Raw genomic sequence first — 25565 nt, forward strand, 5'->3', positions numbered from 1 at the left:
ACCCTGTGCATATTTAGTGTATATATTACACAGAGTGTGTATATAGTACAAAGTTTCTACTTTTCAACAAGGCAAGGTCACCTAGCCAGAATACAGGTTATGAAAGACCTCCATAAATTAAATTAGACAGCTAGCTCAAGAAGTTATAAGCTGTTTAGGGAACATCTCAGGAATCCCCTATCTATAGGGAAGCTTCTCTCTCCCTGTAGAGTGGAATTTGACACCTAATAAGAAAGGCATTTTCTATTCTCTTAATATTTATGGATATTTTGAAGTGTTTTAAGGCCTTCACAGTCTCTGCATGTCTTGAACTGCTTTTAACTCAGTGAAGTGCCTGCATACACATTATTCCATTTCCAAAGCTTTTGCATTTCCATTCAGAAAGTCATAATGCAGTTATTAAAAGAGATTTCCACACAGAGTTATTGAATCATATTGGTAAGCTTGGTTTATGCCTAGGTGCTGTGATATGAATGCACATTGTCTTGAATTCATCTAATATTCAGTGGAGTGACAGCTCCCTGTAGCTCTTAACAAGGTGCACAGATCAACTTGGTAAGGACTTGGTTAAGTATCAGTGTGCCTGGTGATGTACAAAATAAATATGAAAAAAGTATTTCATTGAAATGTTTATAGTCTAAAGGTTTCATCACATATATTGTCCTCAACCATGAGTCCACTGAGGTGAGTGGAACCACTCGTGCAAAAACAAGCTACATATATTTCTTCTAAATCTGAAGAGACTTTAAAAGAGATCCCATTTCAGAATAGGGCTCTGACTGAACTTGAACAATGAAATCAAAGCATAACGACTTCCACCCCAAGGGAAACTTCATTTAGCACAAAGTTTACTGGAGAGATTAAAAAAAAAACCCAAACCTCCTTTTTGTCACAAAAGGTTTTAAAATTTTATTTAGAATTTCTGTGAGGAAGAAAACTGTTTAAGACTTGACATAAGGGCTATATATTTTTCATGTAAGACATGTTGTCATAATTTAACTTGTTTTAGATGCAATTTACAACCAAGTACTGCACTTATTTGCATTTATGTTTCTCAACTCAGTTTTGTTTCTATGCAGTATGTTAATCTTTTCAAACTACTGATTTTTGGCATGTATCTGTGAATATCCAAAAGAAGTCCTATCTAAATAATGGGTAGTTCACAATAACATCTAAAATCTGTAAATGTCCTGTGGATAGATGTATCATAAATATGTACATACTAGAAGATTTTAAATAAAACAACAACTGGAGACATTGCAAGTGTGAGATTCATAATGTCAAAACACCAAATAATCTACTTTCACAAACTGTCACATATACCTGTAGTTCTATTTTTTCCAAATGCACTGACATTTTACAATAGAAATTGTACTGATAAATTAGAAATTAAAATGAAATTAAATCATAAAACCCACACGATTTTTACCCTAATAAAATGTGATGAAAGACCCTCTCTACTTATGCACAGGAGCTGAAATGAAACCTGTAGTACTTTTTCCACTAACAAGGATTATGATAGTACTTAGTATGCTACAGCTAAATATGTTTGTTTTTTCCAATTAGTTATAAGCTAATCAAATACATTTTCATACATGTTTTATATTAAAATGTTATTAGTTAGACAGAAATGCAATACACAGGCACACATATGCTATGACTGCTGAATGTTTTTTTTTTAGCATACATGCACAAACCCCTAATAAGATAAGTACAGAATGTTTTTAAATAGTGCACATTCTAAACCACTCAATTTCAATACATTGTTTTTCAGACAACATGCACATAATCAGATTGTGCTCTAAGCAGACATCCATTTGATTGCTTAAAGTGCAAATTGTGGTCTGGCTATTATGTGTGCAAAGTAGGATAATTGGAAGGGCAAAGAAAAGACAAGCCTTTTTACATCAACAGGTGAACTCGCTAAACAGGAACGAAAAGAAAAAGGGGAGTGGGCTGAGAGAAATATACCTTCCCTGCATTGTGCAGATACCAAAGAGAGAAAAAAGATTTGGCAGAAATTTGACCCTTTTCCCTGCAGTGATGATCATGTTGCATGTACGTGGCTTGCACATGAGAGCGTGTGAAGACAGCAGCAGGACCTCATAGAGGTTTCTTGGGCAGTTTGAGAAGTTCTCCTTGGGACTGCTCAACATGCTCCAGGGTAACAAACTACCCAGAGGGAGGAGACAGCTTCCAATCATCCATGCAAGTACCCCACCTAAGAGCTCAGAGTCCTAACCTTCAATTCATCTATATATGGTCAAGTTATAAAACCAGAAAAGCAGAGACAAGAATACAAATTGATACACAGCTGAAAAACTCACAGTTGTACTGTAATTGAAAAAGTCTAAAAGTAAATGTGCATGCTATTCAGAAGTCCCATACAAAAACATTAGCTTTATAAAAACCAAACAAAATTCAACACCAAAATCTTATATACATATATAGACACACACATACATATATATATATATATATGTATCCGTAGGAAAACCTGAGGATTGATTGCTCTCTCCTAGGAAGTGCAGTGCTTAGTTGTCAAGTGATTAGAGGCTTTATTTGAACATAAAAATAACTACAAGGATGTTTATTCAGAATAAGTTAATAAACAGAAGTTAACAAGGAGGTATGTATTTATCATGGTTCTCAAGACAGCAATAACTATCTCTGCAGAAGGTATTAATAGCTTGCAAAATGTTTTCTTCAAACTAAAAAGTACAATGTGCCAAAAATACATAGTGCCTAAGAAAATAATCAGCTAGTGAAAAAATCATAATGTTTTCAAGTGAGAGTCAGTTATTTCCCCAGTGAGTAGATTCAGATTTATCAAAACTGTTTGAGAAGCGTAGACATAAAATTGATTGAATTCCATTATTCAGCAATAATCTTGAATTCTGAGTTGAAGAAGCACATTCAACCTAAGAATCTATCTTAGCTAGTAGAATTAAGTGGCTGTTCTTTGCAGTATAAGATAGGAGTGTGTCCATTAAGCTAATCAGATGATTCTGAAATGTTCACGTTCATTTTTGAGTTTTCACTATCTTCATTTTTGAGTTTTATTTTGAGTTGTTTTAACCTGGTTTCATGGGCTAAACATGCACTTGCAGTAGAGCATGTAGCTCCCATCCCCACACACCCCACACCTTTAAAAGGAATCCACTTTGCATGCTCAAGACTGCTCAGTGTTGCAAACTGGAACAAAATAAATATAGACCACTCTGAAATCCAAGAAGGATACTGCTCAGCAGTGGAATGCTAGTGAAGATGCAAACAATAATACTATCTATGTATTCAGTGATCTGAGAGGTGATCTAGTTTTGGATATTGAGAAGTCAACCTCTGCTTTAAAATTGCCTTTGGATGAAGCTACTTCCATCCATGGGGCGTACAAAGTGATTAAAAAATAAGTAATGAGAACAGTTTTTCTAAACTAAGGTGCTTAATGTCTGCGTTATGAACACTCGACACATAACATGGGAAATTCTGTTCAGTCTTTAATACTTTTATTGTAATTTTATTTTATCCTGTCCAGGAAAATGGAAATTGAGTGTTGCAATGCCCTTTTAATACATCAATTATAGTCAGTAGATTGAAATCACTGTTAAATATGTATCAAAGATGCACATAATTTCAATAATTAAAGAAATGATAATGTCTGTTTCACTACTATCAAGAGGACAAATGTCCTGTCTCCCTGTGTTCAAGAGAAAAACAAAAGGAAAAAAATTGTTGAGCCCTTTACCCTGCAGCCTCCAGCTCTTGAACATCAGGGCATAACACAGAATTGTAGCATATGCAGAAGCTTAGTGCCTGGTGAGGCTTTGGCTGACAGAGTGTATTGGTAAGTCACACTGAGATACTGAGAACATAAGTAAAATTGCTAGAGCTCACAGAAATTGAATGCTAGTTCTTATTGCAGCCTCTAAGCCATAAAAAATTATTTTATTCCTAAACTTTTGTCATCCAGATAATTTAGCTGAATTAATATAAAAACACATAATAATGAACAATGTTATAACTAGTGACTTAAAAATTACTGCTGATGAAATGTAAAAATAGGATATTCAAAACTAGGGGAAGGATCCCAACAGCATAAGACATTTAAGTCATGATCTTTATAAAGTCAGAATAATGAGGAGAAGCAAGAAGATACTCTGAAACAAAAGACAATCCTTTTTGTAGGATAGAGAAAAACAAACAAACAAACCCCAAACTGTTCATTCCTTTGGTGTGAAGAGAATGATGGCTTATAATTACTCGGGCTTGTGATGTGCAGTCAAGTGTTACAATGCATAGTATTCAGATTCTCAGAGAAGAACAGCAATTGTTATTTATTACTGGTTTTGTCAAGAGTTATGTTTAATAATAAAATTTATTGAGTAAGTGCATCTAATCACCAGGAAAATATATGAACCCTGAAAAAAATTATCATGCCTATGCAAGCCACCTACAGAATATGTATTCAAGGATTCATACAGTGTTACCACATAGTAACATAAAATCTATAGATAGCTTGCTCTTTTTACTCTGATTTCCCTCACCTCTGGCCAAAGCTTGTTAGAATGAGGGCACAACTATCCCCAAGTAATATGCACACTGACATTAAGAAGCATTATAAATGCTCAGAAAGCACCTTCCAACTCCAAAATCTTCAACTACTTCTAGACTGAATGCCCCAGTAGCCAACAGTGCCACAGTGATTAGTCTGCTTATCAGGTAATACCCGAGGCAGGTTTGCAAGTATAGAGACTGCAATTGGCAGTACATCTTTGTTTGTGCCCTTCTGGCAGTGTTTCCCACCAGAAAAGCTAAATGCACAGGAAAGGAAATATCTAAGAACTGTCTGTCCTTTTTCTTGACAAGGTCATTTATATAACCAAGTTGACAGTATGGAGCCAGATAGCCTGTATCAATCTTTAAGCTTACCTTGGCACACAAACTTCAATTCCTTGGCATCTATAACGGTGGTTCTTTTATCTGACCTCTTCTTTTCTGTCCGACGGTGGCTGCGTCTTTTCTTTGTCTCTCCCCAAAGATTCGATCCACCATGCATGCTTGGGATATTTAGAATGGCAATTCCTTCCAGAGAGATATTGATTAAGTCCAGCTGAATTCCATCACACTGATTAGAAAGGAAGGGGAAAAAAAGGAAAAAAAAGAAAAAAAGAGAGAAAGCAGTAAGAAAGAAAGAAAAATCTGAATGTTCTTTTTCTCAGATATTTTTCTTCAGCAATTTATCATTCTTAACACTGCTAATAGTTTATTCAGTGTTTACACCTAAGAGATATACTTGTACCTGAAAAGGAGGTATGAGATAAGAACAGATCATCAATCAGAAGGTAAAATAAGATTGCTATTCAGCTTTTGATTGACTAAGTGTGGGACCATATGGTGATGTCTTGTTATCTGATACCTATTCACTGACCCAAGTGAAATATATTTCTAGCTTCGCTACAGATATTAGCAGAAAAACATTTATGCTGCCAAAATTTACCAATAATTGGAGTTTTTGTTGCCTTTTCCACCTAAATTTTCTGCCTTATGATTTTGCAGTGATACTTGTAACTCTTGCAACTGAGTCCCTTCCACAACAGATGGAATACAAAGCCCCTGCAGGCAGAGAATACACAGACTTATGGAAAAGGGGCTAAGCAAGCCCCAGGAGCACAGAACAGCACACAGGTACTCATTTCAATCCAAAGGCACAACAAGCATATCAGCATAGGGCTATGGCTGACTAGCAATACTAAAATCAGTAGAAATGGGTACAACAATTCCTGATGCAGCTGCAGCAATTCTTACCCCAGAACGTTCATCAACGAGTTCTCCGAAATATGCATCACTGCTAAAGGAAAACATAGCATGTGGAGCTATAGAAGAGGCATCAGTGATCTAAAACCTTTCCAAGACTTACGGGACACATGGAAGTAATCTTAGTCTATGGGATAGTTCCTTCAGTAATGGAATTATACCCATCTTATGTCACTGGTGTGTGTTTCTCATGCTTCCTATAGCAAACCTGGACATGAAGACATTTTATACAAGCACATTTCTATGCTAAATCTGGCTTCCAATTATACCTTATAAAGGGACCATATTTTTCACTTCTGGAGAATCGCTCAGGGATCTTAACATATCAGACTTGCCCAGCAATAAACTGCAGCATTTTCTCAGGTGGTTGAACACAAGCATTTGCAAATACAGTTCACCTGAGATACACTGGATGAGATGAACCTAGCTTGATAGCATACACCTAGCCTTCATTGGCAATAATTTACTCAAGCTCAGTCCTCCTCCTTGGCAACATTAGGAAGTTTTTAACTCATATAAAATATAGCAAAATACTGAAGAACCTCCACAGGAGAAAATAAATCACAACTTCATGTTGCTACAGTGGAACCTGCAGCTGGAAAGCAAAGCACCCACTTCGACTCATTAGTTCACTGAACCAGCCAGAGTTGCCCATGTAAGCTTCATTCCTCACAACATAGATAGAGTGTATCGACATCCTGGCAAGTCATATGGACCACAGTGTAGAGCAGCGTATTTTTAAAACATTTCATCCTACTCCTGCAATGTTCTGCAGGCTTGTAGAGGACCAGTCATCCATTTCAAATTGATTAAGGGTATTATTTTGCAATTCCAACACACAATAATCAGGGAGAAAACTGGAAAAATAATTAAGCATGCCTCAGTAGTAGTCCACTGACATCTTGCAGCTTGCTGCTCTGTGGGTCACTGGCACTTCTTCCTCTCTGCCTAAAACTTTATTGTAGCTTTGAAGAAGAAAAGCCAAGTACAACGCAAGAATAACTGTGAATAATTGTCTATCCTGAAACTTTCTGAGATCATAAAAAGAACTGTATTATAATGCACACACATCTTAATTCTTCTAAGAAGAGCATAAATCTGGACAGAGAACATTTTTGACGCTAAGATTTCCATTTCATATTTGCTCTTCAAGAATCAGTAGATCATACAGGGAAAACTTTAAAGTCAAAAGGCATATCTGAAAGTGAATTGGCAGTTGTGGCAACTACTGTAATTGAAAGTGTAACTTTTTAATAACACTTTTCTTACAAGAATAAAGGCCTAGGCTTTCACTGTCATTTTTGGAAGCAAAATTGTGGTTTTCCCCAGTATTTTATATGTATTAAATACTAAGATGATTTATTTTGCTAAAAATTCTGCTCATGTGTATGCTCACTTACTGCTATACATTCTAGATAAACAGATATTAATTTCATAATTAAAAGTAATCTTGTGTAAATACCCTGCAGGCCTCAATGAATCAAACACATACTGTGTGTCAGGCCTCCCACTGTCTTCAAGTGGAATGTACTGGCTGGATAATTAGATAGTACATATTTTTTAACCTTATTTGCATGCATATTATATCTTTTGCACACTGACAAGCAGCAGTAACAACAAAAGTCAGATTACCACAGGGAATTCCCACAAAGAAGTCTTCATTTCTTATAATTTGCAGCCTAAATTAAAATAATTTGATCTTTGACAAGGATGAAATGTCAAGCAGAAGGGGGTCCTCTACAAGCCACGGCCTGTGGCTTCTGAAATCTGCCTAATTTATGTCAGTCACTTCTTAATACATATTTAAGTATTACACGAGAAAGATGATAAATATGCAATCTGACACCTTTGGTATTTCCCTGCTGTTAATTTATAAAGGTCTGGCGTCCCCCAAACTGACTGGAATTATTTAAATAAAAGAAGAATTGTGAAATAGGACGGTGCGGGGTCTAGCTTCCATTTTCACTCAATATTGAGCACAGCAGGTAGTACACTAAGACAATTATGTGAGGAGGCCTCAGAGTCCCCCAGTGATGAGCAACTTTCTGAATTAGGAAAGGAGCATTTCTTTTGTTCGTACACAGACAAAAAGTTTGCCCTACAGGTAGCTCTGCATAGTTCTAGCACATTCATATGTGTTAGAACAAAACAAAACACACGTGTTCTCCTCCTTTTCTTTTTTCTTTTTATTTCAAATAATGTAATGATGCTGTTAAAAACAAAAGCATACTTTTAAAATGTGGAGTATGCTTATGTAGACAAAAAAGATACACTAGCTCTTCTAACTCTTTTTTTGCCTTCTTTCCTGGCCTAATTTACTTCTTGGGTATTATTGTTTATACCTTATTTATCATATCAATTTTTTTCAGATCATCTCTCTTTTGAGAAAATACATATCTATGCCTAAAAAGAGCTGATATTAAGGCTTTGCTGTGAAACCAAAGGCAATATCAGGCAAGTGTACAGGAATGTTTTAAACTCCTTTCTATCACCCATTAACACCAGGTGGTCTAGAAGGCTTACACTGCTCCCATTATGCTTAACAGCATTGCAGGTATGGTCCATGCCATCCCTACTTATACCACATCTATACCTACTCTCATTAAATATCTTTCACATACCTTTTTTTTTCTGAAGTGGAAATAAACTTTAAGTTCTCTAAATTGTAAAATCTTCAGCCTTGTTTACTGACATATTATTACTGAAAATAAATACTTAATTTTGTCCTAGTTTTTGTTTGTTGGTTTGTTTCATTTTGGTTTCTTTCCCTTTAGAACCTCTCCTCAACTTCTTACATCCAATTTTGAAAACAAAAATACATCTTATTCTGGATAATATAAAAATGCTATCCAACTTTGTTCTGCATCTCCCACTCACACAGAAGAAAACATACAGAACATGAGTCAAGAATGTATGTCAGAAAAACCAAGCTTAATTAGGTTAGAAATCAAATACAAGGCTAAACAAATATTTGCCCAGAGAACATTTGATCACCATCTAAGTCAAAGATACAGTTCCTTAATCTTCTCAGGCTTTGTTCATTCAAAATTTGGCTGTAGAGCAAGCACATTCTTTGTGCATTTTATCTGGAGTGAAATGTGGTCTCATGCATCAACCTCCCATTTACAGTGACATCCCCAAGAGACATCAAGTTAAAAATCAGACTAAAATGCTGATAATGTTCAAACAAGAAACATTAGATACAAACATACCAGCAAGTATTGTAATTTACTCATTGTAAATAAATATACAAATAACCACTTAATAATAGTTCTTGTAAATTTTGGAAACTATGCTTTTTGTTTCTAACTGTATGACTAATGGTAATGACTAGGATAGATGAAGTGAGTATTAACAAACATGCCTCATATACTGCCAATGTAACGCTTTCTTGGTAATAATAGTTACTGACATGAATATGTAGTAATTACACAACTGATAGCAGCAGCACCACAAACTTGTATACCTACTTGTTTGCTTTGTGATGTTAACATTTAATCATTCATTGAATGGTTAAAATTATTAAGTTCACATCTTAGTATATATCAGGATATGTATGACTTTCCCTAGATATCAGTATTTTATTGGGAAAGCCAGCTCTTCAAATTGTATTTAATCAAAAGGTACATTTAACTTGCAGTTTATTCAAACCTAATCAAACCAGGTAAGCATTTCTTCTAATAACTAATAAAATATTTTTCATGTACATTTCCCTAAACTCATGTGTGTGAAGCACTCTCTTGGGAAGCAAGGGTGATTTTTTTGTTAAGTTTTTTTTCCTAAGGCTTCCAGTGGAGTTTTTTTAAAATTTTTTATTATATTTTAATCTAACACAAGAGGAGCAGGTTTTCACTTCAAAGAGAAACATAACAGCATAACAGGCAAGTGTGGTACTGACGGTCTCACAGATTCAGTCTCAGTATTTTCTGCTACTGTTCTGCTATGGTTGCTTCAGATAATTCAGAATTCACCCTTCAGGAGGCTTTGACTGGACTCTCATAGCTCCCACCAGACCTCTCTGAGTGCCTCATACAAATACTCCATTGACACATGCAGTTTCTCATTACTACTGGAAAGGAAAAGCACCATAATCCTCTTGAGAAATGATTTCATTATTTAACCTAAATTCTCAGGTTTGTATCTTCACTCATTTCTCATTTTTTCATGTACTTATTCATAAACATCAGATGCTTAAACAGTTTATGTAATTCAGCCACTTATTCTAGCAACCATCAAAGTAGCAGTGGCACATTATTTTAAATTCCCATTTTGTCTGTAAGTGTCCTGTGTCTTTTTAGTTAATGTTCAATGTATAATGGAAAGATGACCCCTTGTGCAGAGAGAAAAGCTATTTAATGAAGGGGAATAATTCAAAAAATACATATATTCTTTAACCTTTATTCAGGAAAGTACGTACAATGTTAGGGAATTGAGTTTTAAAGGTTATAAAACCTTGGGACCTAGAAATAATAAGATTATTTTTTTATTATTTTAATCCTGCAGCAGCTCTCACTCTCTCCAACAGTCTTTCATTTTTCCACCTGACCTAGCCACACTCCCTATTGATTTCTAATGTTATATTTCACCTCTTGACCTTGTCTACTGTATTAAGACTTCACTAATCATCAAACTGAACTTTGTTCCAGTGTGCAGGGCTACACTACAAATAGACATGATAAAAATAATATTTTGGAATATAGGGTCGAAAGGATGTGCACTGCTTTGCCTTGTTGGATTCAGGCACTCTGCGCCCTTGCTCCCTGCATTTCAGCCAAACTAGTGACATTTCAAGGATAAAGGCAACAATTAGTTTCTTACTTCTATTTCTACAGATTCATGCAGCTTCTTACAGGTGGCTGAGAAAGTTTCCGAAGTGCCAAATTCAAAATACCAAAATTTGTTCTTCATTCTGAAACAAGAAAAAAAAAAGAAAAGAAAAAAAGAAAGATCTTATTCACTATCAATATGTGACAAAAGTGATCATCCTGTCTTCCACTATAAGTAATGGCAAAGGCTTGGGAACATGTGACATCCCATTTGAAATAGATGAGCTCATAATTTTCAAAGCTTAAATGTTGGTGTCAAGTTGTATGATATCCCCTAAAGGGATAACAGGAATATGTTGAACTGACAGGTTCAAATGTACCTTTGACTTTTCTTTTTCAGTCACTATCAGAATATTTTCTGTCACTTAACCAGTGACATGCCTCAGAAAAATGTATCGATTTTATTTCATGTCTTACACCTACTATATGATTTCTGATTCACAGTTAACATCTTTATCCTGCAGAGTAGTAGAATGTGCAAGCAGGGCAATCCCATCATGAAGAAGAGCCAAAAAATGTAGCTTGCCTTAAGCTAGTTAAAAGTAAAGACAAATGCCTATTGCAGATGATGACAGACGAGATACCAGAAGAAAATAAAAATTCGAGATCTAACAATCTTTAGATATTTTGCATAAGGAGAGCTGTATTACCAGGTAATTCACTCATAGACACATTTTAAATGGGCAATGAGACCTGCATCTTGAAGTTCATTAACAGGTTCCAGAGGAAAATAAAACTGGATTAAATGCCAGTAAATTGCTTAGTTTATCATGACAGCAGGCAGAATTTACACTTTTTTCTTTGTAAATACATAAAGACTGAACTTCTGTTTTACCAGATTTATTGCATACTGTTAAATACAATCAGGACGCCAACAGCACCATTTCAAATAAGTATGTGTACTTTTTGTGAACTCCCATGAGTAATTATTATTCTGTAACAAAAAAAAAGGAAAAAAAAAAGGCAAAAAAAAAGCTAAACAACCACAACAAAAGTCACTGAATTAGAATTCATTATTCCCACTTAGGAATCAGATATGAACACAGTTCCTCCACTTGTATAAACTGTTCTCTGACACAGGCACAGCACACTGTGCTTCTAACTTCAAAACAATGGAGTCTGCATGAGCTAAAGTAGAGAAGAATGAAACAAAAATGTAGATGACTATAAAACATGTCAAAAGTACAAATCCTACTTTTAATTACTTCAAATTACATATAGGAGACTACTTAATTGTTGTTGAAATTTACTTAATGACTCTTAAAATCACAAAGTAAGAAGAGGTATTGCAGTACTGGCCATTCCAGAAACCTGTTTGCATAAGAGCCAGCAATTCCTGATGCAGCATCAGAGAGCTGTAAAGATGTCCAACCTGGCAGCCTACACAGAGTTGGGAAGAGTAATAAGGAAATGACACGCTTCCGATGGAAAAATTTACAGGGATTTCCAAAGGTTTTTACACAGAAAATCTGGAAATATTTGGAAACTATTTTTGAGAACCCTCTCTCAGATAAACCGCATCTTCTCAAAGGAGCTCTAACAACCAGAAGGGTTCTGGCCTGATTCAGATCCAGATTTCGTGAATCTAGAATGGAAATGATCTGATATACCTGCAGTTATACCTTCTGCACCTCCAGTTTAGCCAGCACACTGCCATACTAACCTGGGATCAAGTCAGGCTCTGCTTATACCAACATACATGAAAAATTTAGAAACCTTTTGGTCCCAAAGAAATGTGAACTAAGTCTTGAATTTCCATTGTGTGCCTTTGGAAGATATGAACGCATCCATTTTCCCACTACTTTCCACATAGGGATGATCCATAACAAAAAACAACCAACCAAACAAAAACCCCACAACCAAACAAACCACAAAAAACCCCAAAACAACCCAAAACTCCCAAACAAACAAAAAAACTGGAAAAAAAACCCAAGAAGACCAACAAAACCTTGATGTAAATACTCATAAAAATAATTAGTAATGTCTTTTGAGCCTATTATTCAGATAAAAAAGCCTATGTGTCTTCTCTTTGGATAGCCTTTCCTTTTGCTATTCAGTTACTTTTACCCCAAATGAAGAATCTTTTCTTCTTCTTTATTTAAAAGACTGCTTTAAATAGACTCATTTATTAGCACTCTACATAAACTCTGACTTACACAAAGTTAAAATAGACATATATTTTTGAGTCATTCAGAATACTCTGTGGCAAATTCAGGTATTTTGAACTCAGTCACACAAAACCCAGCACTGTCAATGCACTCAAGGATTACTAGAAAATTTAGATCTATAAATTTTGTAGAATCTTATAACTGAAGATTAAGTAAATATTTCAGGTGAGCTTTTGATTTCTGGTAATTTAAATATAACCTATAAGAGTCTACCAGGCTGAAAAATGTATTGTGAGCCTGTTCTCCATTCTCTAGTAAACTGTCTGTTTTAACCATAGAAAGATAACTTACTTGACAGCTTTTCAAATGCAAAGATAAATGTAGATACAAATAATTTTATGCTTCATTTTCAAATGATTTACCAATTTCCTTTACAAGCCATGAAATAGATTAAATTTTGTGGCTTTATTCAAATGCACTATATATTTTATTGAACAGAGGCTTGTATTACTTTTCATAAAGATACAAAATGGAGTTAAACAAAGAACTCCAGAGAAATTATACTGAAATTTTTGTAAACAAGACAGGTCTTATTATTCTAGTAAATATTACAATTTTTCTAATAATTAAAAAACCCCAACCTCTAGTTCATATCTTCCACTTGCCTTCCTGTTTCAAAGAGGTAAAGCTCATCTGCTTATTAACACAGCAGCAACAGAAGATTAATGAACTTCTTCTAATTTATTCCACAATTTAAGTAAATTTTAGATTACTAAACAAATACATATTTAATGACAATTTTGCCACATTAAAAAATTGTATGAAACTGAATCACAGGCTGCTGTCATGTATATTTTCTCTCTCCCAGAGGAAATGATTTAGACTTTTCTCAGCTTTTAATAAGAGATGACCAAAAATAAGTTTGAAGTCTGCTCCTTCTTTCCAACACTGGTTTGGTTGGAATAGGAAAGGGAATAGATTATTCTACAGGAAACAGTTTGGTTTTTTTGGTTTTTTTTCACATGCTTTGAACTAAACTCTGAAAGACTTGACAATATAAATAGAATATCAATCATGATTAAAGGCTGACCTATGTTGCTATTGTTATTACAGTATGTCAAAATATACAGACTACAGGCGTAGGAATGACAAAACAAAACTGTACTTCAAGAACCTAAACACTTTTTATGCTGGCAGTGTTCCACATTTTCAAGTATTGGTCAATCTTCTGATAAGTGGAATGATCCTTAACAGTGATGAAATAAATTCACACAACAGTTGCGGGAGACTGAAATGTTAATGGTTAATGACTCATGCAACTGGCCATTTGCAAAAGCAGCAGGAGCTTTGCTGAGGCCAGGTTTGCATCCCCCAGCCAAAGGGGAGGATGAGGAGAGGTTTTGGGTGTGTAGTGGCTAAACCTAAGAACAGAACAGGTGCAGAGGGGGTGAGCACTAGAGGAGGACCACAACAAACCAGTCTGTTCAGCAACAAGCTGGGGTTTGAGCCAAGTGAGGGAAGAGGCTGGTAAGATCTTTCTATATGGGATAATGCTTTTTATCACGCCAATATCCTCAGCTACATAACTTGCTCAGGCATAAACCTCTGGTCGTGGGGAAGCACCAGGACAGGCCTGAAGGTTTTCATCCCTTCTGATAGGGAATAACTGGCTAAACCAAGCGAATGTGAGAACGAGATGTAATGTCTTAGAAGATGTCATAAACCATCAAAGATCCCCAAAGTGCCCCAGACTAATTTCTGGGGCCTTCCACCAGAGGACTGAACATGATCCACAACATTTCCATAGACAGTGTCAAACTCCCACCCCAGGGGAGGTACCTTGGGATCCTAGCTAAAACTGAACATACATCAACACACTGAACTCTATGTTTCAGGGGCTTCCTTACCCCTGACAGATCAAGACTGTGACCATCACTTCAACAAAGCAACAATCAAATCTCATCACTGGATCCACGGGTGGTGGCACCTGTGTATACATAAACACTGGTCATTCCATGTCATTTCACTCTGATCTACCCAAGTGATCTGCTAACAAGAACCTCAGTTACTCTCACCTTCAGGGGCAGGTCCTAACAACATTATAAGAGGGCTAATACTGCCATTTCTTACAGCATTTCTGTACTGTGGATAAATATCAGACTTAAGAACTTAGACATCTTTCTTGGAAAAGTTCAGACTAATATTTGGTAATCAAGGCAAAATAATCAAAATAGTCTGTGATATGGGTTTGCTCCATTATCAGTTAATCAGAAACCCCCCTACTGCTAAAACTATTTTATATAACCTTTCTGATTAAGCAATTACAAGGCATGTCATTGAAAAATTGTCCTGTATCTAAATATGGAAATAGTAAATACTGTATTCAACACCTGAAGAGCATCTATACTTCACGGCAGTATGAACACTCTGTCAGAACATGTGGAACAATAGACCAGTTATGGGGTGCTAATAAAAGGTCACAATAAAAGGAGTAACTTTTACTTCATTAACAAATTCTTATTCTGGCATTTACAGTCTTCACTTGGGGCAAGAGCTTGTTGCTACATTTGCAAGTTGGTCACACTTTCTACCACATCCTATTTACACTTCTTATATTTACTGTTTATATTTATTATATTTATTTACACTTTATGCAGTGTCAAGCTTCAATGACTTCAGCTAAAATTTCTGCATCAGAAAATGTCTGTCATTTTTGTAGAATGTCAGCTGAAATACTTTGACCATTTTTGAAAACAACTGGATTAAAAACATGTATAATTGCTTATATTAAGAGTGTTTGATAACACACACTTTGAAATGTCTTAATACAGCTACACCTTCTGAGCAGAGATTTAAAATTTAGCATGAGAATGGCCTTGCATCAAGAATATTCCTCTAGCCATCTGCATGAAAATAAATACATAATTTAATCATATTATGACCACTTGGAAATAGACTTTTGGAAGGCTTTATTTGCCATATTCATTGGCAGAGAAACAACTAATTTTTGTCTCCAGTTCTGTCAACTTTTATCCTTTAATCTATAATAGAGAATTTTTTATCCAGGAAAGTACTAGAATTCTTCAGTCTTCCAAGGTAAATTCCTTGAAAAGTCCACTGCCAGGAAGCAAGCTCTAATACAAATCTCTGTAAGGATGTCTGCTCATGGACAAGCAAAACTTTAATTCCTCCAGAAAGTATATTGTTCCTCAAAATGTAATCTCTTAGCTCTGCTTTCTGAAAATACCTTTTTAAAGACTATTCCAGCTTTGTTGCAGAAGTACTGTTTCTTTGTCAGTGAGTGTCAAGAGTTGATCTCAATCTGTATCATAAACTCATAGAATTTTCAGCATAAAGCTCCCATTCTAAGAGCAGCATTCATGAACAACAATGTACAGAATGTAATGAATTTAAAAAAGAAAATTCTATGGCAGGAAAAAAAAAGTAGCAAAGAAACCATAAAGAGTAGATGCTTATCATCTCATCCACCACAAGTCTCGAAGGTGCTCAGAGACACAGATTCATGCTATGTATTTAAAAGGAACAGGTCTCTTTACCTTCCTTTTCTCCCCTGTTCACTCTTTTGTTCCAACCAAATGTGGAATAATGTAGAATAATGTTTGCAGGGAACCAAAAATACCAGAAAAGTGTGTTGAAATGGAGGTATATTTCCACAGAGGAGAAACTGTGAGCAGTACAAAGGGAAAAAAGCAGAGGAATGAGGAGAAGATAGGAACTTAATTTTGAAATGCATTGAAGTTCTGCAGCACTGAAAAAGGTATGATGATAAAGTACAGAAGAGAAGAAAAATAAAATAATCCTAAAGGAGACCTACATAAAAAACATATTTCTTAAGGTTGACAATACAGATAATAAGGTCTAAAAATGAAACTAGCAGTATAGAAAACATCATGATAGGCAGAAAAGCTGAACATCTCTTCCAATATTCTGTCACTGACATTGGTTATCATTACCAAACACAACAGAGGATAGCATAAAATTCCATGTAGTATACAGCTGGGAATAATCTAGCTCTATGGAAGGTTTATTATTATTTATAATTCTATCAAATTGAAAAACACTACATTCAGATTAGACATAAAGAAGAATTCTTTTATGATGAGGGTGGTGAGACACTAGAACAGGTGGCACAGAGAAGCTGTGGATCCCTCCCTCCTGGAGGTGTTCAAGGCCAGGTTGGATGGGGCTTTGAGCAACTGGTCTACTGGAAGGTATCCCTGCCCATGGCAGCAGGGTCAGAACAAGATGACCTTTAAAGGTCCCTTCCGATCCCAAACATTCTATGATTTTAATTCAATTTGTGGACACTTATACCATAAAGCAAAATGAAAGTGACTCCCAATGTATGGGGAAAAAAAAAAAGTCTCTTCGGGAAAAACAAGCTTACTAAGGTGTGTCTGAAGTTGCTACTTTTGGTTTAATGAGTCCCAGCCTGAAAGACATACATTCAACAGCAAGTGACAGACACACTCTTCTCTAGCTGACTGAATGGCAGGGCCCAGAGACTGATGGCAAATGGTGCCACATTCAGCCAACATCCCATCACTAGTGATGTTCCCCAGGGATCAGCATTGGGCCCAGACCTGCCTACTATCTTTATTGATTTGGATGAGGGGCTTGAGAGTACCATTAGTAAATCTGCAGACATTTGGGGTTGGTGTTCTGATCTGCTGGAGTGCAGGAAGGCTCTGCAGAGGGACCTGGACAGACTGGATTGATGGGCCAAGATCAACAGTGTGACGTTCAACAAGACCAAGAGCCAGGTCCTGCACCTTGGCCACAACAACCCCACGCAGTGCTACAGCCTGGGGGCACAGCAGCTGGAAAATGGCCCAGCAGAAAAGGACCTGGGGCTGCTGGTCAAGAGCTGCTGAACAAGTGTGGCTGAATGCAGCTGCTGAATGTGCCTTGCCCAGACAGCCAAGAAAGCCAAAGGCATCTTGCCTGTACCAGGAACAGTGCGGCCAGCAGGACCAGGGATGAAATTCCTGCCCTGTGCTCAGCACTGCTGAGGCCACACCTCAAATGCTGTGTCCAGCTCTGGGCCCTTAAATTCAGGAAGGACATTGAGGAGCACATCCAGGGACAGGCAACGAAGTTGTAAAAGGTTTGGAACACAGGTTCTGAGAAGAGAGGCTGAGGGAGCTGGGGTTGTTTAGCCTGGAGAAAAGGAGGCTCAGGGGAGCCTGTCTCACTCTCTGCACTGCCTGAAAGGAGGGAGTAGCCGGGGGGTGGGGGGGGAAGTGAGTGTCAGTGTCTTTTCCCAGGCAACAAGTAACAGGACAAGATGACCTGTGTCAAGCTGTTGGACATTAGGGAGAACTTCTTCACAGAATGGGTGATTCGATATTGGAATGGGCTGCCCAGGGAAGTGGTGCTCACCATCCCTGGAGGTGTTTAAGGAATGACTGGACATGGCATTTACTACCATGTCCTAGTTTGGTCATAGGTTGGACTCGATAATCTGATGATCTCAGAGGTATTTTACAAATTAATTCATTCTGTGAAGTAAAAATTTACAGCATATTATATGTCATAGAGATTGTAATTTGTATGTCTGGTGATAGAAATATCTGCATACATTACATATTATCTAATTAAATACTCAATACTGTATAAAATAAATAAAATGTCAGTTGCTAAAAATATTCAGTGTTTTCTACAATTAAATACAAAGAATATTTTTACCAGGTCTCTCACAGTAGTTTTCAACAGACAACATATTTTCCATCTTTTCTTACAGTTCATAAATCTATTATCTAGGTAATTTTATACTTAGGTAAAAATGATTTCATTGCAGCACATAATATATATTAATAAGAATGTATGACTTTTTCTAATGTTCTTTTCTTTCTACTTCTGTCTTAACAATCATATAATTCCTGTTCTTCTTTATAATGAATCATGCGCAAAGGTAAGGAAATAGCCAGTGGAGATGCACATCCATAAGAGATTTATGTGTGACTGGCATGATTTTAATAGAGACATCTTTGTCAATTTTTTCCTTTTTCCATTACCAACTGTACTTCTGGCAAATCTAATTGTTAATCTCCTATGGCACAGAGCATAAGTAGAGGCCATATAGATAACTGCAGAAGAGCTAAAATCCTCATGGACAAGTTCTAGTTTTAAACAATAAATAACATTTTCACATATCATAAAATGATGCCACCCATGGTTGAAAAGCTACCCCGTAAGTACTTATACCACTAAGTAATACTGTGAGATCATTTTCCCTGACATTTGTCAATTCTACTGCTGCAAAGCTGAATCTGACTCCATTTTATGTTATGCTTTATAATAGTTTTGCACTGTAGCTCACAGTTGTCCATGCAGTTGGGCTGCAACCTTCACTGCCCACCTGCCTGTACCCCTCTTTCCAGTTCTTTGCCCAATTTTCTCAAAACTCTCTGCAGCTCCTTCCAGCTGTAATTTTCATCCTTTGCCCTCGACTATGCAGTTCTAGACGTACCTTCAACCATGCTCTCACATCTGGCCAAGAAACCATTCCTGGACACCTTGCTCTGACCATTTTCAGTAGTAAATGTAAGTAATGAAAAGTTGCAAAAGTACTTAGTTGCAGTACTAAGTGATGGGGGTATGAAACTGTAGATAATATTTAATGTGGATAAATTTCAAGTGATGCATAGAGAAAAATAAAATATTTCTAATTTTACAGACACGAATTAGTTCTCAGTGACAAAGTCTTAGGTTTACAAATCGCTGAATTAAACTTTCTCAACAGGGAATTAATGATGGGGGAGAAAGGAAACCACTTCTTATGTCGGGTTCCAGCTATCCATTTGGATTGAAATATTTGTACAGACAGTTCACTTTTGAATACCAGTCAATTCACACACTTCAGACAGGTACTGATATTCTCAAATATCATCTGTTTTCTGTGTATTTACAGACAAAAGGTGCAATGAATTCACTGGAGGACTGTGCACTGTTTCCTGATTTTGTTGAGCTACAGATCAGAATGCAATTTGTTCAGGTTTCTGAGAGAAACAGTAGACAGACTGGAAGTGCTCACTCTGCTAGGGCTACCACAAAAAAAAACCAACACAAGAGCATCACCAGGTTGATAATCACACCCACAAGCCACAATCTTATGTGCCGTAAAGTCTGGTTTTTTTTTAATTATGACGCCTTTCTTGCACACTCTCCTTACACTTTAGACTCCAGCAGAGAACCTACTACTAACATCTATATGGAGGAAAAATTTATCCTAAATTACAAGTAAAAATTGCCATATGGAAGTATAAACAACACACCCTAAAATTTTTAAGATCTTTGGGGCATGTGCTAGGTGCTATAATACAGGAGGAACTTTTGAGTCGTGCCTCAGGTTGCTTTGTGGCAATATGCAACAGGATGTTAATGAGGAAAATAAAAAGTATTTTCTCCAGAGTTACTGAAAAGTGGCTTACTCAACTGAGATTAATTACTGGAGGTTAACCTACAGCAACTCTTATGAAACCTGACTGATATAGTTTACAAGATATTTCTCCGTGAAAGAGGGTACTGTTTCTGGTCTGTGACAGTAATATCTGTTTTAAATATGGATTTCTGATGCTTGCTTTTGAATATATTGTTTTAACAAATTGATTGGTAAGCTCAAAATACAGTTGTTTCTCAAATATTCACCTAAAAATTGTCTTAATTATAGCTGTGATTTAATCTGTCATTTTGCTCCCCTAAATAAACATTTCTGCTACACTTCTTAAATCCTTCATGTCCATTCACCATCATGAAGATTTCTGCTCTTAACATTTTATTTATTTTTATGCTTATATTTGTCTTCAGTTTCTTTCCCAAATTCCCCAGTCTTGGGAGCAGATGCTGAGGCACCAGTGACTCATTAATCTCAAGAGCTTTTTATCATGAACAAAAATAAAGTCTATGAACAGTTCCACATTTACCAGCCTTGGTCATACCAAAGAACCAACAAAGCTCATTAAACAAATGTAAAAAAAAAAATTAAAAAAAAAATGAAGCCCTTTCTGTATATATTAGAATAGACCTACTGTCTCACAAGGAACAGACCTCCACATTTTATCTTTTTATTACATCACAGGAGAAAAACAATATTCCTTTCCCTCACCCACTCATATGGATATGTCAAAACAGACATGACACTAGATACACATAGTATGTGTAAGATATTTCAGAGGTTCAGGGACAGGTTTGAAGGAGGAACTCCTCATTGGCTGCTTCACACACAAAACTGTAACATTGTTTTAGAAAACTAGCAAACTAAATATCATATAAACTAGTTTTGTTCCCATGTAAAGCAGGGGATGGTATGTAATTAAATAACCTTTTTCTCTAGCCTATACTTTAACTCACTGAAAAGCTGAAGTATTTCAATACTTTCTATTCAATTCCTACCAAAAAAAATCCTTCCATTACCATAAAGTACTTGAAACACCATGCTTTATACTATCCCAAGTAGGAAACAATGAGAAGACCAGGTGAAAAGAAAAAGAAGTAAACCACCAAATGCTGTAAGGCAAACAATGAGCATCTCTTCTGTGACCACACAGGAGACAATCAGATTGTGTAGAAGATCTTTGACTAAATCTTCCTCCTTTTAAATTTAAAAATTTCCTCCAGAAATATTTAAACCTTACAGGTTTAAACCTTTATAGCCCAGACTCTGCCTCTTTGACTGGGATTCAGAGGAGTTAAAAATTTATTTTTCTACTGAAGGGCTGGTTTATGAGTTTAGGAAGCCTCACCCATTTCAAGTATTATCTCCTGATTCCACCTCTATGGAGGAGGTGGCTTGCCTGGGATTTAGTTTAACAGCACACTTCAGCACGTCAATGCATTTAAATGCCTGTGAAGTAGGAAGACAGTATTTCCCTCCAACAAGACACAAGATATCTACTAATGAAACTGAAGGTGTGATTGACCAGGCCTAAGTAAGCAGAGTTTCTCTCCAGGCTTCATTGAGAGAAATAACAGGTTCTTCACTGACTATAGTGAGAGCACTGACATCTAATTCATATGTAGGTAGACACTTTTGAATCCTATATTAAGCTCTCTAATCTGAACCTGAAAACCTATCTTGTTTCAAAACACTTAATCTAGATAGAAGACAGTCCTCCCAAGCCCTTCAACATAAAAGAAGTGCCATTATTTCTCACTTTACTTGCTAAAATAGAATTTACAAAACATATTTCAAAGTATTTCAAAGTATCTAAGTCCTCCTATAGCCATGGATTTTCCACAGAACCACAGAAGAATCCAAGATCTGAACCTAACCCACCTGTGTTCCCTGTAGCACATTCAATTCAAAAGGTAACATAAGCTGTCTTTTCTCTCTAGTACCACTTTCAAGGAATTTTAAAACAGGCATGGAACCTTTCTCTTGGGAAAATGCATGGACACTCTGCAACCTGCTTTTCTACTGAAGGGTTAAAGCACAGCTGCTGGATCTCAGGTGCAGGAGAGAACAGGGAGGCAAAACATGTGGGACAAGCTTCATGCTCTTTGTGGAAAAAAAAGTTCATAGTTGTTAAATAATTGTACATTACTTTCTATTTTGTAGAGTAGGATTGGGATGAGTTTTGCTTTTAAAAGGCCACTGATTTTTTAAAAACCTGAAAATATTATGATTAATGCTATATTTGTGAGTCTATATTTTTAGGCTACTTTTTTCCCCTGAAGATTGAACGCAGTCATCAGCTGTGGTTAAAAATGCTGTTCTGTAAATGTGCAGAGACTTCAGAATGCATTTTTAGTGTGACAGAAGGTCTTTACTTAGTAGAAATCAGGACTTAGCATTGAAAATGCACATGGTAGCTGTATAAATAATAAATTCTACTACTATAATTACTTACCATCTTATCCTTCACAATAAAAATTTAGAAAACTTTCTACATTGAACAGCACCTTAAAGGACAAGGCAGATTGCCAGGCAGAGAGTAAAGCTAAAAGAGTACAGTGGTTTTGTTCCTCTGTACAAAGCTGTATGACCAAGGATCATTCCTCTAAAAACTCTCTTGGATTATCAGCAAATAACATTTATATATCCAGCATGCAATCATTTAACTTATTAGATGGCCATAGTGAGACCACTTATTCTTTATTCCTGTGCTCCATTAAAATTCAAAATATATGAAAACAAGCAGAAATCAATTCATTTTTCTAAAGCATATTTAAAATAAATCTGTAAAATATTTCCTTATGTGACTTTCATGGAATGTCCTTGTGATTATATACATTTATCTTTGAAGAAGTCTATACAGACCCTTTTGACAGGAATATACACAACTATCACTTTAAAAATGCGCCTTTCTAATTTTTTATAGTCATATGCTACAAAAATCATAAATTTAGCACCAATGTCTACTAGAATTCTTTTCTGCACTCAGAGAATTGGTGAGGAATCAACCTTTATGGGTGATAATTCTAAGCTCTCAAGACTAGTAATTAGACCTGTGCTTCTGCCTAAATTATATTTGTCTAGTTCAGTGCCTTTGATTTTACTTTTTACACTACAGCTCCATATTGCATTTCTAATCATTACTTCACCCCAGCTTTTAAAAATCTCTCACAGCTCCATGCTACCAGCTGTTGTTTTCTTTCCTAATGCACTTCACTTGCAAAGAAGAAAAAAAATCTAAACCCAACAAAAACCTCCCAGATTTAGATTTCTTTGAACCTCATCCTTACTCACTGCTTTTCATCTCCTGAAATAAAGTGAAGTAATCATTCTGTGCTTTAAATTCAGTAATACTTTAGGACTTAAACTTGTTAAGGAAATTGAACACGGGGAAATGACAATACTGTCATTTGGGGGCATTGATCTGATTTCTTCAAATTTGCATAATTTGGACTCTATTTCAGTATAAAATTTCATCTTTTTAAGTGAGATAATACTTTTCTAGTTAACTAGCTAAACCACATCAACCGACTCTTAAATGAAAGTTAAAATATGTCTAATCTATAAGTCATTCTAGTACAAGCATTCTATAAATTTAATTTAAAAAGTAACAACAAAAAACAACTCCCAATGACAAAATAAACAGAAAAGCTTATATTAAACTGGTATATTTTTTTAATCACTTCATGTTATTTGACATACGGAAACCATCAGCTGCACAACTTCTGCTCAAATATACATGCACAGCCTTTTTTGAACCATAAATACTCAATAACTAATTTCAAATTATCACCACATAAAATGCTGTATCATAGCTTGCTGTAGTTACAGGAGAACTGTAGCTAACACTTCCACTCACACTTGTATAAAGTCACAGAAGCTGGCCTGCAGGCTTGTCTTTCTTTCAAAAAACCCAAATTTTAAGAGTGCATTAAAGCCTAAAAGCCTAGCATCTCAGGTCTGTAAAATGTATTCCGCCATAAACTTCTTAAGGCTGAAGAAAAGTAAAAGGCAAGTGAACTTTTTCGAATCTTAACAAACAAAAAAGCCTAAAGAAACCATATATGAAGAAGTCTGTAAAATTTTCTGCTTGGGACTTCACAAAACCATGTACTAAATTCTTATATTAGAGCTTAGTGTGCTGACTACAGAACACATACTTAAAATAAAAAATAAGTTCTATCAAACTTTTTCAGTTTTTCAACAGGGAACACACATTAAGCCACCATTTTTCATTTTTATGTACATTGCAGAACTAGGATGAAGTACACACTGAAATTCTTAGCTTTTCCATAGTTCTTGGGAATCAGTTCACAAGCACAGAGGCAGTAAAAATTATTATCTTGGTGCAAACTCATAATGACCTCTACCTCACAGTAATGCTATTTTTCTGTTGTTGAGGTTTTCCCAGAGAATGGGAAGATTGAATATTTCTTCTTGCCATCAGTTTTCAGCTGTGTAGCATGGTGTGAAGGCTGGATCAGATATCTCAGCATAGAGTTAAGGACTAGCAGGTAGGAGAGGTAGCATAAAACACATGTAGGATTTGAAATGTAGCTTCCAGATTTAAAAGATACCTCTTTCCACATTTTTGTGAGATCCCTAGAGCTGACTGTAATTCTAGTTTTCAAGTAAGAGGTACATGTTTCTGTAAGAAGCTTATTAACTAGGTCTAATTCCCTTCAGAGAAGGGAGTGGGGACAAGGAAAAAAGCCAAGCCTGTTCAGTTATAACAGTACTGTTTCAAATAAACAGAGACTATTCTCTTAAAGCAGAACCAAGCAATGTTTTCTAAGGAAAGGTCTTAACTTTGCAAGTGGACTTCAAAAAAATGTTCTGGCACAATTTTCCTAAGTAGTAGCTACAGATGAAGTGTTGGGAATTAATATAAAATTATGGCTTTATCTCTAAACAGGAGTATTATCAACATATCAGCTCCGCTCTTGTAAGTTTAATGAGAACATTCTAAAGAATGAGTTTGGCACCATATTTGGTACAATTACAGCCCTAAAACACCTGACAGACACTTTTATAAACTTATGACTTTTTCCAGACTGGCTATCTCTAGGAAATAAAAATAATATTATTATTTTCTTTAGATATGTCTCTATATGTGGCAGTAGGCTCAGGAACATTTCTTTAAGCTTGCCTGATTTTGAAAATACTTAATCTCAGCATCCTAGCTTGCTTTTTCTCCGAGTTGTTTCTTAGAATTAGAGCTCAATTTGCACTGAGTACAAAGTATCATGGGCAATTGTCACATGATAAATTACTGTTTTCATCCATCAAATATTAAAGCTGCTCACTACTGACCTTGAACACCACTTACACTGCCAGAGCCATGGCCCTTTTCTAAGTCAGCAGGGTACAGCTGGCACAAATTCAGCCAAGCAATCAGAT

General features: G+C 36.0%; 1 protein-coding gene across 8 annotated transcripts in view; it reads right to left on the bottom strand.

Moving 5' to 3' along the window:
* DGKB (diacylglycerol kinase beta) overlaps positions 1–25565 on the bottom strand; it is a 332462-nt gene that overhangs the window by 69536 nt on the left and 237361 nt on the right. For all 8 annotated transcript variants that reach the window (XM_064411308.1, XM_064411310.1, XM_064411314.1 and 5 more), the window contains 2 exons: positions 10633–10723; positions 4930–5125 (listed from right to left, as the gene is read on the bottom strand). In XM_064411308.1, the coding sequence (XP_064267378.1) occupies positions 4930–5125; positions 10633–10723 (287 nt within the window). The remainder of the gene's footprint in view (positions 1–4929; positions 5126–10632; positions 10724–25565) is intronic.

The sequence above is a fragment of the Passer domesticus genome, chromosome 1, assembly GCF_036417665.1.
Source record: "Passer domesticus isolate bPasDom1 chromosome 1, bPasDom1.hap1, whole genome shotgun sequence".
NCBI lineage: Eukaryota > Metazoa > Chordata > Aves > Passeriformes > Passeridae > Passer > Passer domesticus.